We start from the raw sequence: 13,539 nt of genomic DNA, 5'->3' as shown, positions 1-13,539 counted from the left end.
TTAAAATAAGAAAATGCACAAAGTAGAACTATTAATTTTCTATACAAAGAAATCTGATTAGCCAGTAGGTATGAAATCCGAGCGGCTGGGGGATGTCATTGCCTCGTCTCAAAAGAAAATCAAGAAATACATGGTAGTATACGATCCCAATGAATAAACATGTAAATCTAATAATGAAAATTTTCCATGAGTCATGGTCAATCAGCTTAATTAAATGCTTAGCAATAGAATTACTCAAGCAAGCAACCAATTCAGTGATTGATAACCCCATAATCACCTGATTAGTAAACAAAAAAGTATTGCATTATGTAAGATAATTTAAGAGGGTAATTTAGTCATTATGACAACTTGATTACGTGGGGCTAGGGCAAGCAAAACCTAGGGTTTTGTTGAGGCCGTGATCTTTCTTTGGTGCGTGGCGTCAGCAGGAGCCTGAAAGGCAGAGTTTCTTTCCCTCAAAAAGAAGCCCAAACAGTCGCTTTCTCTCTCTAGCTTTAACCGGAGCGGTTGTCGTGAAGTGACCGGGAGATCTAACCCAGCTAACCGGCCATAGCCGGTCACAGAAGCTCGAAAACCAAGGCAAAAGCCCTCTATGGCGAGTGCAGCTGCCCTCTGCTACTGCCACTGCTACTCTACTGCTACTGCAGTTGCAGTGATAATGATAAGCATTCATTTTCTCTCTCTATTTCTAACCCTCGATTGTTTCTCTCTCTACACATCCACGTTATCTGTTTCTGTTCCTTTCTGGTCCGAGAGGGAAGTGGGGGGCGCTCAGGTGCTGGATTTGATCTCTTGCCCAAGTTGGGCCTGGTCTTTTTTATTGAGCTTTCTCTCTCTATGTCAGAGCCGCCATTAAAATAACAGGCAGAGAGCTTGAGTTCACAAAACACCCACGCTCACACTCATGTGCATGGGTTTTGCCGTAGAAGGGTGTTTTTTTGGGCTTTTTGAGGCACACTGTGCATGTATATGATGTTTCTCTCTCTCTTTACAACCAGGTTCTGAGAATTTAGTGCGTAAATCTCTCTCTCGAACTCTCCTTTTTGGTTTTCAAGGCGCACTGTGCATGTAGTATATCTCAAGTCAACAGACCATGCTCCAGAGTTCAATCTCTTTAAGTACACCTCTCTCTGAGTCTTCTTTCTCTAGTGGTCCCCAGCTTTGATCTCACATTCTTAGGATCAGATACAGTTTTGGGGGATTAAGCTTTTATGGAATAGGAGATGAACGGTTGCTTCTCGTTCTCGCTCTAGGTAATCAAGCACCTCGTTTCTCTTTCCTCTTTCTTGTGAATTGGGTTTCTAATCTTTTGGCTGATTTGAATTGGGTTCCTTCAAAACTGTGATTTTATGGTGAGTATTGGCCACTGTGGTGATCTTAGTATTTCACCAGTCAGTTTGAGCTGATGTCTCAAGGGTTTGAGCAAGGATGCTTGGGCCCAAAGGTTTCAGATCACTCCTTTCTTAGAATGAATATGCTTAGATCTCAGCCCCACGTTGCTCAACAAAGCCGTAGAGAGAAGCTCAGAGTTCAGCTCAACTCTTCATCTTCTTCACCACCTCCTTCTTTATCACAAACTGATACGATCAACCAAGGAATGTCACACTACATGCTCAATCAATCTAGGGACGTTAATATTGGAGCAATTGTGCCTTCTGATTTGCCTGAAAATTGCAATTTTTCGAGGAATTTTACAGGAATTCCAGCTTTGCCTCTTTGCGACCCCAATATTTTGCAGGCAGATATGTCAAGTTTCGCAAGCACAAGCGATGCGTTGTCTCCTCGCCCAAATCCCTCTGGTTTTCTCCCTCAAAAACCCAATAATCCTTTGAATTCCCAAGCTCAACAAAACTGTGACATACTCATGAATTATGCTCCAACCTCAGCTAGTGCATCTTCATATGGTGGTAATAACCCACTGTTTGGTCCATCTGTTTTAGGGGGGATCTTATCAGGAAGTTTAAAAGAAGGTAACTTTTCTTCTTCTTCCCAGCTCTTTCTCCTTAACAATCCTTATACTACTGACCCAAATGCTCAATCTTCTGTTCATTTATTGAACCCTTGCTCTAGTGATTTGTCTTTGAATCAAGAGAGCCAGAAGCAGTTTCTTGAGATACCCAATATGCATTTTCCTGGTTTTCATCACAGTTCTCTTCCTGTGACTTCTTCTATGGATTGCAATTCTTCTCTCTATGGCTCCCAAATAAATCAAAATCTCAGAGACCCACCTCCTCAAGCTTTCCTTCTCCCCACTTCTTACGCTAACAGTCTCCAAAATATTGAGTTCAAAGCAAACCAACAACTCTCTGTTGGCCATGACACTTCAGGGCAGGGCCTCTCTCTTTCTCTCTCCTCTCATCAGCCATCTGAGCTTCATATTCAGGATTTCCAGTCTAGATTTGGGTGCCATAACTATGGTCCTTCTAAAGCTGGTTTCTTTGGTTCGCACCAAGAAGATAATAAGGGAAAAGGTGAAGAATTTTACAGCAAACAGTGCAACAATGGGAACATAAGGGACTATACATCATTTCAAAGGTTCGGCAGTGGGAGCAAAGGTTTCTCAGGCTCGGTTCATGGCATGGGTGGTGGTCCTCTTGGCCCATTTACTGGCTATGCTAGTATTTTGAAGAGCTCAACCTTCTTGAAACCGGCTCAGCAACTCTTGGATGAGTTTTGCAATGTGGGGCAAGTAATTCAGATGGATGGGTCGAAAGCGAGGGTACGAGGAGTTCAAGGGCCTTTTGAGAGGGGAAACGGAGGTGGAGGTGGCAGTTCATGTGGCGTTAGTGAGAGGGGTGGAAACCCTAGTGTTTCAGCTTCTTCGATCCATCATTCTACGGAAACAAGTAGTGAAGCTGGTGTGGATAATCCAGTCTCTTCGAGCGATCGAGCTGAGAATCACAAGAAGAAGACAAAGCTGGTTTCAATGCTGAATGAGGTATTTCTCACAAATACTCGACCTTGTTTCATTTCTTTCTTAAAATTATTTGTGATGAATAATGGATGCTTCTTGTGGGGTTTTTGTATTCCAGTGTATCAAAAATGGATTTTGCTGGTATTTCTGATGCGATATTCCTCTATTGAATTTGGACAGCACAGCTACGAGCATTTCAATTTCTGAACTAGTTTTCAGTTATGATCAATAATGATATTTGTAATGCATGATTTTCTACTACTATGTGTGCCTGTGAAATGGATGGTTGTTGTGAGGGATCAAAATATTGTGAGAGTTGAAGTCCATTGGTTTTACTTAATAATACCAAACGTTATTTGTCACGATCACTTAAATGGTGGTACATGTAAATCACTTTTTTTTAATATATTTTTTCTTTAAATTTGATTGATAGGATATCTCAAGTTCGAACCCTGCCGATTGAACTACTCAAGAGATCGAAGATCTGTTTATTAAACACGTTGGATTCATTTCGTCCTCTAGAATTAGTTGATATATTTAAATTATTTGTTTAGCTGAGGTCCAAAAAATTCAGGGAAATTGTTGAGGGATGTTGATTGAAGTGGGTCCTTATTTCATCAAGTTGTATCGTACACAAGACGATGAGGTCCGAAAGTGAATTTATCGAACTTTTTGTGGTCGAGTCTTCATATAACGTTCAGGCGATCAAGTTGAGATGAATCCTGTAGTATATTATGTAGTCGCGTGCTGCCGCATTTGTATTGGCCGCCAAATGCCGGTTATTTAAATTATTCACCTCGGTTTCTTTATGGTGAAAGTTGAAGCCTAGTTCACCGTCTGGTTGCAATAATAGAAGGGAACTAAGCAAGGATTCATCGAAGGATTGAGTACCAATGTTTCACATTTGCTTATTGCTTGGAAACCTTCTTTTTATGTGATGCATCCACATTTGCAATTCATATCTTGAAAGTAATCCTGATGTTCTGTGGGGATGTTGACAATGGTTTAGTACATGGTTAATTTCTTTCATGGTTTAGGATTGTGGTCAGTTTGGTTATTTTGGTTAAGAGATTACAGGGATTGGTAGAATCCTGCAAAGTGGTAGACTGGTAGTCCTTCTGTGTGTTGGACAAGAGCAGAATTTATCAGACCTTGTCTTTGAACATGTTGTTAGGAGAATGGCGGCTTTATGAATTTTGTGGCTCGCCAAATAAAAATAATAAAAAACATTTTTGAGATGAACAGTGACCATATTAATTTTTTAATCAAAATAAAAAATGAAATTAGTTTGTGGCGATTGGTTCTTGTAATGTGGTTGGAGAGTGGGTAAGATGGGTGAGTTTGGAAAGACCAACTACACTTTTGGGATTTGGAGAAGCAGGAGAATGCAAGTATTGATCTTTAGAGACCGTTTGGCTTCTTGGAAATAATTCTTAAAATTTTCCATCAAAGTTAGATGATTGAGGGGTCTCGTGGGAGAGAGAGGGCAAGAGGGTTGTACTAGATAGTAATGATTGGGTGTGAAGAAGATTCAGTTATTAGGCATCAGTCATTCAAAATCATTGGAGAGGCCTCATTCCATAGATGAATATCCTGAAAGTGAATCTTCAAGAACCTGAATTGGCCCTTGAGGCGGATTGGGGTTAGAAATTCCAGCATGATTTATTTTCTCGTGAAGGTTGATGTGGGGTAAGAATATTGAGGTGACACTTGTGGAGCCTTGTGGCATCAGTTCAACATTTAATTGTTGGAATTTTAGAATTTGTTTTAAACATGATATTTGGAAAGCAAACAAGTGGGCATGCCGCAAAACTCGGAAGCCAAATTTTAGGAGGTTTGAAAATATGAAGTAAGGAAATAAGAAAGGAGTACGCCACCTTCATGCGTAGGATTCACATCAAAATATCATTCCCAAACTTCAGGTGGGAAACATTTCCAGAACTGTATCCAAACCATCACATATATTTATATACAAAAAAAAAAAAAAAACAATACGAGGGAGATGCTATGGCCTCTGGCCATAGCAAAGCTCCAAGTTACCCCAATGCTCCCATGACCCTCTCTACACAATTTCTTTCCTCTCTACAAATTTCACAATGTTTTTTCCATTGCACTTCTGTTACAAAACACCTTTATTTATAGAAGATTTTCAGGAATTTTTAAGACCCTATTAATTAGCTTCTTTTTGCCCAAGAACTACCCTTTGTTTCCTAGGAATCTGGTATGGTTCAGGATGGTAGAGGCTAGGTTTTCATAGCACAATGTCTCAAGTTCCATTCCTATGTAGCCTTGTCAAAAAAAAAAAAAAGCAACCTTTTGTTTCCTACATCACTTGAACATTCCCAAAAGTTCTAAAATTAACTAGAGAAACCTAAATAACAAGTAATAAAAAAAAGTTATAGTTTTTGAATTGCATATTTTCAACATTGTTTATATGGGGAATGTGGTTGTTTAGAGTCCACATCTTTTGTGATACTGTGGAGTATCTTGCCTTTTCTAAACATTATCATTGGGGCAACACTGAAATAATTTAGCAGATTGAATGCTAACGGTAGTTATCGAGTGAGGCCTCCTCCTGGGTGTTAGAAAAGTGAGTTTGGAGTGTCCTCGTAGATGGATTTCTTGTCAATGATGAAGATATTGGCTTTGCGGTGGCTAATGATGCTCTTCTGGTGACGGACACCTCCCCCATGATTTGCGTGTGTTGGCATTTTTCCATGTGCAAGGAGCTTCAAGAAACTATTAACCTTTTCTCCATTCATTCTTGATTATCTTAGAGGAGCTTTAGGAAAATATCCACCTTTCTTATCTCATTATGCATTATCGAAGACAAGTTGGTCGTTTGGCCTTTCCCTCGTGTGGATGTCTTGCATGGAATATTTGTGAATTAGCAATTGCTTAGGGGGTGACGCGGGTTGAAGAAATAAAGAAAATGAGATTACAAGATATTTCGGTTAAAGGTTGTGAAAACCACATGTTCGGATGCTCATGTTAAATGCACTTGAATGATTTAATGGGGAATTCCTTTTTTAAAGATTTGATCATGAAAATGATCTCTGTATTTTTAAACATCATGCCTCTTTAGTACATGTGATGCGTATATAAAAGCACATGCTCCAAGAATGAAATGAAGAGGACCCCATCACTCCATCTAAATGGGAATGAAAATGTTTGTATGCTAGGTACTTTTCAAATTTTAGAGGCTCTTGTATTAGAGGCTTTTGTACTACAGTAGTTTCATACTTCATATAGATAGAAGATTGTTGACCATCGTGGATGTCAAAAATATAATAAACAGAGAATGGGCAAAATTCAATTGTAAGTTGTTTTGTTGGAATTTTTTTCATTTCTTTTGGACGGTTGAATTGGCTGAGTTTGAAGGACAACAAAGATTTCTCTTTCTTATTGTTCTTTGCAATATCAGATTACTTAATTTGCTAGTCAATTCTGGTGGGTGTCCTCTCCATTTGGAAACGTCGTCAACAAAAGTACTTAGCCCCTCATGGTCATCAGGAATACAAATGCCTTAAGGATTAGTTTGTGAGACTAGTTTGGAAACGAGATTTGGACCTACACTATTACTAAGGAATAGTCAATATATCCAGGGAATTTAAAATTTCCCCACAGGACATGTAGTAAATTTTTTCCAATTTCCCCTCGGGCCCTATCTTTCTGATTGATTTTAAGATGCTGCTAGTTTTGATTTGTGCTTCTTTGTGAGGCATATTTACCTCAAAGGCAAGAGGAAGTTATGTAAAATTGTGTAGTCATATTAGGACCAAACTCCAAATTTAGAGTGAGAACCTCAACTGGGTTTTCGGCCTGTTTAGGGGAGATTTTTAAATATGATCCTTTGAAGTGATCTAGGTGAATGCTGTCATCTCAGTTTCAATTGTATACTTGATCTGTTGTACAATTTGGGAGATATCAAAATTCCTAATTGCTGCTCCACGGTCATAATTAGGAGAATGATAGAGGAAAATGAAAACGTTCTCATGGGTTATCCTTGCTGAGAGATTCCCATGCCTACATCCAGTCCAATTTTAGCCAGCCCATCGCAAGTTCTATCAATTATGTCCAGTCATCAATAATCGCTTACATCTGAAAAGCTTGGTGAAAGCTTCCAAGGTTTATACTTTGCAACGATCTAACTGCCGGATAAGTCAGTCTTAGGATTAGGGTGTTGTTTTTTATTTATTACAACTTGTAATATCGATTAATGGCTTATTAGTTTTTTGGCTATAAGAAAAGAATGGTTATTGTATACCTTGTTACGGGTTGTATTTTTTCTAAGAACAGCTAGATTGGAAGTTGTATAGAGCACCAGCTATCGTGGATATAATTTGGCAGATCAGTGGTACTTGTGATGCACAATCGTAATTGACTTCTAGTAGTCCCTCTTTTCCTCTTTTATCATTGTGAAATTCATTCTTAGTAAATTATTGTTGTGCATTTTCTTCTGATGTCTTAGATGACTTGGTAACAATGGACCGTAGACCAATTGCTTATTTCATGCTCTGACTATTGAGTCTAAATTGAACTGCTGTTCACCTGTTCCTTTTGAGCAATGGTTGTAGATTAATTGAAGTAGAGCCCTCTGAGCCATAAATCTAGTACAGTAGTTGCATGCCATTTATCTATTGATTGTTGATGAACATTTATCCTTGGAGTACGCTATAACACAATCAATTCAATTGCGGCATGTTTTGTCTAGTGCCTAAGGGTTCTCTCTAATGCTTTCGCCAGTTGATATGACCGTCCTTGTTAATTTTATGAATGTCTTAAATTTGTTCCCCATGGCAGGTTTTTCAGAGATACAAACTCTATTACAATCAGATGCAGATGGTTATGACATCATTCGAATGTGTAGCCGGCCTCAGTGCAGCTGCTCCATACACCGCTCTAGCCCTAAGGGCCATGTCCAAGCACTTTAAATGCCTTAAAAATGCCATTGCTGATCAACTACTCTCCACAAGCCGAGCCTTGGGTGAGGATTGCACCCCTCTGAGTGTTAACAAAGGAGAAAGCACTAGTCTTCGGATTTTAGATCAAAGCCTTCGTCATCAGAGAACAGTTCAAAGTTCAGCAATTATTGAACAACCTCAACACGTGTGGCGACCGCAAAGAGGGCTGCCTGAGCGTGCTGTGGCTGTGCTCCGTGCATGGCTTTTTGAGCACTTCCTACACCCGTAAGTCTTATGCCTTCTCTAATTTCCTAAAATAGCTAGGAAGGGCTTTTTCTGTTGGTTATCTTATGGGCTGTGTTACTTTTGAGGCATTGATACTTTGAAGCTAGCAGTGACTCGATTTTACTTTAGAACCTAGATAAGAACCTGTCAACCAACCTCACTATAATTTTCACTACACTGTTCAATGATCTCTATGAAGTCTAAAAAGTTTTGGTTCATCCATGTACGTATCCAGTCTCCTTCCTACTATGGACTTTGACTCTGAAATTTTTCTGGGGGGACAATGTCAACCATCGAGATCATTTAACTTCAGAAAAATAAAAAAAAACACTAGGATTATGGATCTAGAATACTAGATTTTAGTACTTTTTCTTATAATAGGGCTAAAATGAATAATTCAAGTATGTTCTGAGAACATTGTTTAGAGGCAGCTGTTTGTAAATCGTAAAAGGTATTTTCTTTTCATATTCATGATGCTAGTGATTGAGTTTAAGGATTGGTTAAGTTTTTTTTCCGAATCTCCTCTAAGTTGACTATTGGAAGGGAGCCTGTGCTCACTAAAACCTTGTCTTTGATTTTGTTTGCAATTTTCCATGTATTGATGCGGCCAAGTAGTATATACAATTTGATGTCCCCATTGTGAAAGTGTACAATATGACCATCTATTTATGATTACATGTCATATTTACCGTTTTCCGTGGAATTTGATGACCTTGGGTGTAACATTGAATAGGCTCTAAGCAAGAAAATTTCTCAAACTTAATGATATGTCTTAGGCTTAGTTTGAATTCCATATATGGTCTTCTACCATGTAATCCCATTATAAAAGTAAGGGTGAGGTTTGTATACGGTGCCTACGTTAAAAATGTACAAGCAAGACACCTAATTTTACTGGAAGGTGTAGTTTGGGCATCGTCAACCCGAATCAGTTGGGAAAAGGTTTTGACGATAATGATGATATAAGTATGGTTTGGTATTGGAAACTTATTATGATTTGAAAGTACCTTAATAATGTAATTTAAAATTTCAAAAATGGTGCAGATCGAAATTGAGACGGGGATACTTGAAAATCTTAAAAATAAAAGGTCCAGATAATTTGCTACGAGATGCACTTTTTTTTTGACTTGAAATTATTATTAGTTATATTCGTAAGGTCGAGATGATCAATTAAAAATTTTTAGAACAATCTTATACACTTTTTGGTACAATTTTACTGGATTTCTCAAGTGCTATTTACTTTTTTGGTACAAGGTTGGAACTACATGTGAACTTTTTCCTAAAAACAATTCCATAATATCCGGTTCTTTGCTCAGTACACCATGTTACTTGCTGTTGTGTGGTAATTACAGCGAGTACAACACTACAATTATTGGAGTACAGTAAAGTTGCACTACTTGCTTTTTTTTCTTTTCTCTCCTTTTTTCGTCTCTTAAATCTGGCCATGCATTACTTATCCAGGTACCCAACCGACACTGACAAGCAAATGTTGGCCAAGCAAACTGGTCTTACAAGGAACCAGGTATATATACTCAATATTACATGTTATTCCTTATTGTACACTCTTTTAATGGTCCTCTGGGTGCACTCACGTAAAGATGACTTGAAAAGCCAGGAAGTCCATTTCGTTCTCTCTCTAAAACACTTAGTCCTTTTGGGTGTTTCTCTGTCTAAAAGCACTTGGTACATTTCGTTCTCTCTCTCTAAAATACTTGGTCCATTTCGTTCTCTCTCAAGTTCTCTTTCTAAAACACAGTCTATTTCGGTCTCTCTAAAACACTTAGTCCATTTCGTTCTCTCTCTACAACACTTGTCCATTTCGTTCTCTCTCAAGTCCAGTTAGGTCTTTCTCTCTCTAAACTACATCAGTCCTGCTTAGTCCATTTCGTACTTTCTCTATCAAAAGCATTTTGTCCATTTTAGTCATTCTCTCTCTAAAATACTTAGTCCATTTCGTTCCCTATCTCTCTAAAGCACTTAATCCAATTCGGCTTTTCTCTCTCTGAAGCACTTAGCCATTTCGTTATTTCTCTCTCGAAAGCACCTGGTCCATTTTTGTTTTTCTCTCTCTAAAAGACAATCCATTTGATTCGTTCTCTCAAATTCAATTACACCGTACTCTCTCTCGAAGACACTTTTCATACTGCTTCGGAAGGCCAGTTTCCTACAAACCCAGGGACATTTTACACCTTGTGTATGCTATGTTGTACACAGCCAATGTATCTAATGTCGATTCTCCATGACCAACAGTGGATATTACCCATGTTAGCAGGTCATTTAGGGTGGGATGATGTCTGTCCCATTAGTGTAGAATGTAACACACAGTCTATGTGCAGTATACTGTGGAACTCAGTGATGCACAGGTTGTGTATGTTGTGGGTGTTATTCTCTCTAACGTACGAGCAGGTTGTTTTTGTTGTGGATGTTACTCTCTCTAATGTGCGATCGAGAGTCCATGAGAACTCTTTTCTTTCGGCACGTTTGTTTCGTGTGAAAATACAACGGCGATTTTTTCACATGGAAATATTTCCGGGAAACAAACGTGCTTTAGAGATGCTGAAATTTCTTTCTTATTAGAGGGACAAACCAAGAAATTCGTCTTTGGGTTTTTATATCACAGGTTTCTAACTGGTTCATAAATGCAAGAGTGAGGCTCTGGAAACCCATGGTAGAAGAGATGCACATGCTTGAAAACAAGGAATCCTCATCAAACATGGATCTCAATTCAGTCAAGAACTCGGAGGAGCAGGCGGCGAAGCAAGCTGTGAACTCCGAGCACCAAAGCGCTTCAAGCACTGCACCAAAGAATGAAGAAGAAGACGCTCAGCAAGGCCATGAGCCGAAACCTATGAAACGATTAAGGAACGAAGAGCTTTCGCACCACCCGTTAAACCCTAACCCTATTTCGACTGAATACCCATCTTCTTACCAGTCCTCGGAAGAGCTTTTCCCGCGCCATTCGGGAGTTGGGGGAGTCTCCCTCACTCTAGGGTTACGCCATAACGGGGTGCAAGATAATCCATTCTATCATCAAAGTGGGCAAGCCATCGAATTTGCAGCGCACCACCATTTCAGTGGCCTCCACGAAAGCAATGAATCTGAAGGTTTACAGGTTCAAAACCTGCAACTCAGAAGGCATTTGGGAACCCAGTTACTCCATGATTTTGTTGGTTAAGATGGCTAAACCTTTAATGGCGAGTATCAGGCCATAATCAGAAGATTATAAGCTGGAACGCCTCCCACACTGTATATTCTCTCTCTTCTCTCCTCTCCTCTCCTCTCCTCTCCTCTCCATTAAGCCATCTCTCTCTATCTAAGGCCTCTTATATAAATATTCATCTGCCAAAGGGTATAGATGAAATGAGGAATGCGTGGAGCTTGGAGGGATCTCTTTTATTAAGTCAGTCGGGTATGTTTACCTCAATTATGTTCATTTTATTGAAAAAGCAATGTAATTCATCTGGATTCTAAGCTAAATGATCGAGATGCGCTTCTCTAGGTGCTTATTTTGTATTTCAATAATATCCAATAATAATTATTAGTAATATTGCTTTAATTTTTTAAAAAAATATTAAAATACTTCAATTTTTTGCAATTTTTCTGCACTCTTATTTTCCTTCTTTTTTTTTTTTTTTGTTTTATACCTAAAATATCTCTGCTAGCAGAGAGTGCTGACGCCATTCCCATTCTTTCTGATTTCCAAGAGGTATCGAAATGGTGCTTGCACCACATTGCTGCTGGTGTGAGCCTGTTAGGTCCGTAGAAGTGTCATTTTAGGTATAAAACGAATAGAAGGGAAAAAAGAATTGTGCATGAGTCTAAATTGGTGGAAATTTAGGTACTTTTATTCTTTCAAAACTTGTTGGGATCTTTATTTTTTAAAAAAAAAATTATGGTTTTTTTCGGAGAAAGAAATCAAAAAAATCGAAGATGAGTCTTAAATTGTTGAAAATTTGAATGGCTTTTATTGTTTCAAAAATTATTGGGATCCTTATTTTTTACAAGTTTTATTTCCATAAATGGTTTTTTGTTTATCCATTTGATTATGTAAAGTGATTTATTAAGTGGCATGCTCCCATCTTCTTTATAAAGAGAGGGGAAGAGGAGGGCAATATGGTAAAAATTTAAGGGTGGGCTAAAATGGCGGGTCCCGGGCCTATTGGTACAAGATGTTAGTGGATGTGATGTAAATGGCATCAGCAAAGCCGATCATTTGAGGAGAGAAAACCGAGGTTTGGGCGCGATAATCAAAGATTAGTGGTGCGGTAAACCCCCTGGTTTGACTGGTGATCATTAAGACGGATTTTGTACCAACTTTAGGGCTCATAAAAAACCCTTGCGCGTTGCTCGATGTACAGTAAGTTTCATTTATTTCAAAATTTAAATATTTGAGGAGGATTTTCGTGGCGTGGGTTTCTAGGTCAGTGTATCATTGATGCTTTCTCCTGTTCGGCATTTTTCAAGGAAAAGATTTCTTTTATGACCTCAGATGGCCGCCATTTGGTTTTGGAAAATCGTTCAAATAAGTACGCGTGTGGTTTCTATGAGGTTGCAACTTTAAATAATACGGCGCGAATCCATTTTTTTATGGTACTATGTCATTCAGGTGTAAATTTTTTTCACTTTATCTGAAAATTTATTGTTATATTTAATTATAGAATTTTAAATTTCGAAAAAAGTTAAAATTAAGTATATCTATAAACATCAAAATTTTGAAAATGGATAATCTAAGATAATGTGGTGCGATGTGTATTATTTTTGGAACTCAATCTTTTTTTTTTTTTATATACATACATCTTGATGTTGAGATGATCAATTAGAAGGAGGGTTTTTCAACTTGAAAGCAACATTTTTATGGATTTTTTATGTGCATATTTAATTTTACATTTTAAGGTTTTAGCCTTATATAAACTTTTTCCAATCAGTAATGCCTCACTTTGTAAATCATTATAAATTGTATTGGGATCGTATACAATAAGTTTATTTACCTTTTACACAAGATGATCACAATTATTTATAACTGTTTGATGTGAAATCTGGCGACTTGAGTGTATCATAAATTTTGAGGTTTTTTTATTTTTTATTTTTAGCTTTGAGATTGCTCAATGAAATAAATGCAGCCAGCTAATATCACATCCATTGGTCAAGATTAATTGTGACTACTTTGTACCAAAGGTAAATGGTCACATTATATAGTTTTTAATTATAATTCAAGCGTTGGAAAACTTAATATTGATCGTTTCGCTTTTGAATATTGTGGTTGTGACGAAAGTTTGGATTTCAAACTTTAAAAATAGTGTACTTTGTAACAAATTATCTATACCTTTCATTTCACTTTAGAAATAAGTGCTCACAGACTCGTAAGATCGTTCCCAATTTTTGAATTTCAAATTTATGTTGTCATTGGAAAACTTGATATCAATCATTTTGGCTTGATCG

General features: G+C 38.0%; 1 protein-coding gene across 1 annotated transcript; it reads left to right on the top strand.

Moving 5' to 3' along the window:
• The first annotated feature begins 614 nt into the window (after positions 1-614).
• LOC18440218 (uncharacterized) lies at positions 615-11,619 on the top strand. Its single transcript, XM_006850370.4, has 4 exons — positions 615-2,938; positions 7,718-8,103; positions 9,562-9,622; positions 10,721-11,619. The coding sequence occupies exons 1-4, from the start codon at positions 1,406-1,408 to the stop codon at positions 11,273-11,275; spliced, it is 2,535 nt and encodes an 844-aa protein (XP_006850433.2). The 5' UTR covers positions 615-1,405; the 3' UTR covers positions 11,276-11,619.
• Positions 11,620-13,539: the final 1,920 nt, after the last annotated feature.

This window comes from Amborella trichopoda, chromosome 8 (genome assembly GCF_054954075.1).
Source record: "Amborella trichopoda isolate Santa Cruz 75 chromosome 8, AtrichopodaSantaCruz75HAP2 v2.0, whole genome shotgun sequence".
Lineage (NCBI taxonomy): Eukaryota > Viridiplantae > Streptophyta > Magnoliopsida > Amborellales > Amborellaceae > Amborella > Amborella trichopoda.
The sequence above is the reverse complement of the archived record's forward strand: the minus strand, read 5'-3'. Positions and strand labels throughout refer to the sequence as shown.

Excerpts from the sequence above, each read along its gene's own strand:
- LOC18440218 (XM_006850370.4), top strand. The coding sequence starts at position 1,406 with ATGTCTCAAGGGTTTGAGCAAGGATGCTTGGGCCCAAAGGTTTCAGAT. Across the intron at positions 2,939-7,717 it reads TGGTTTCAATGCTGAATGAG|GTTTTTCAGAGATACAAACT; the intron begins GTATTTCTCACA and ends TCCCCATGGCAG. Across the intron at positions 8,104-9,561 it reads TTTGAGCACTTCCTACACCC|GTACCCAACCGACACTGACA; the intron begins GTAAGTCTTATG and ends TTACTTATCCAG.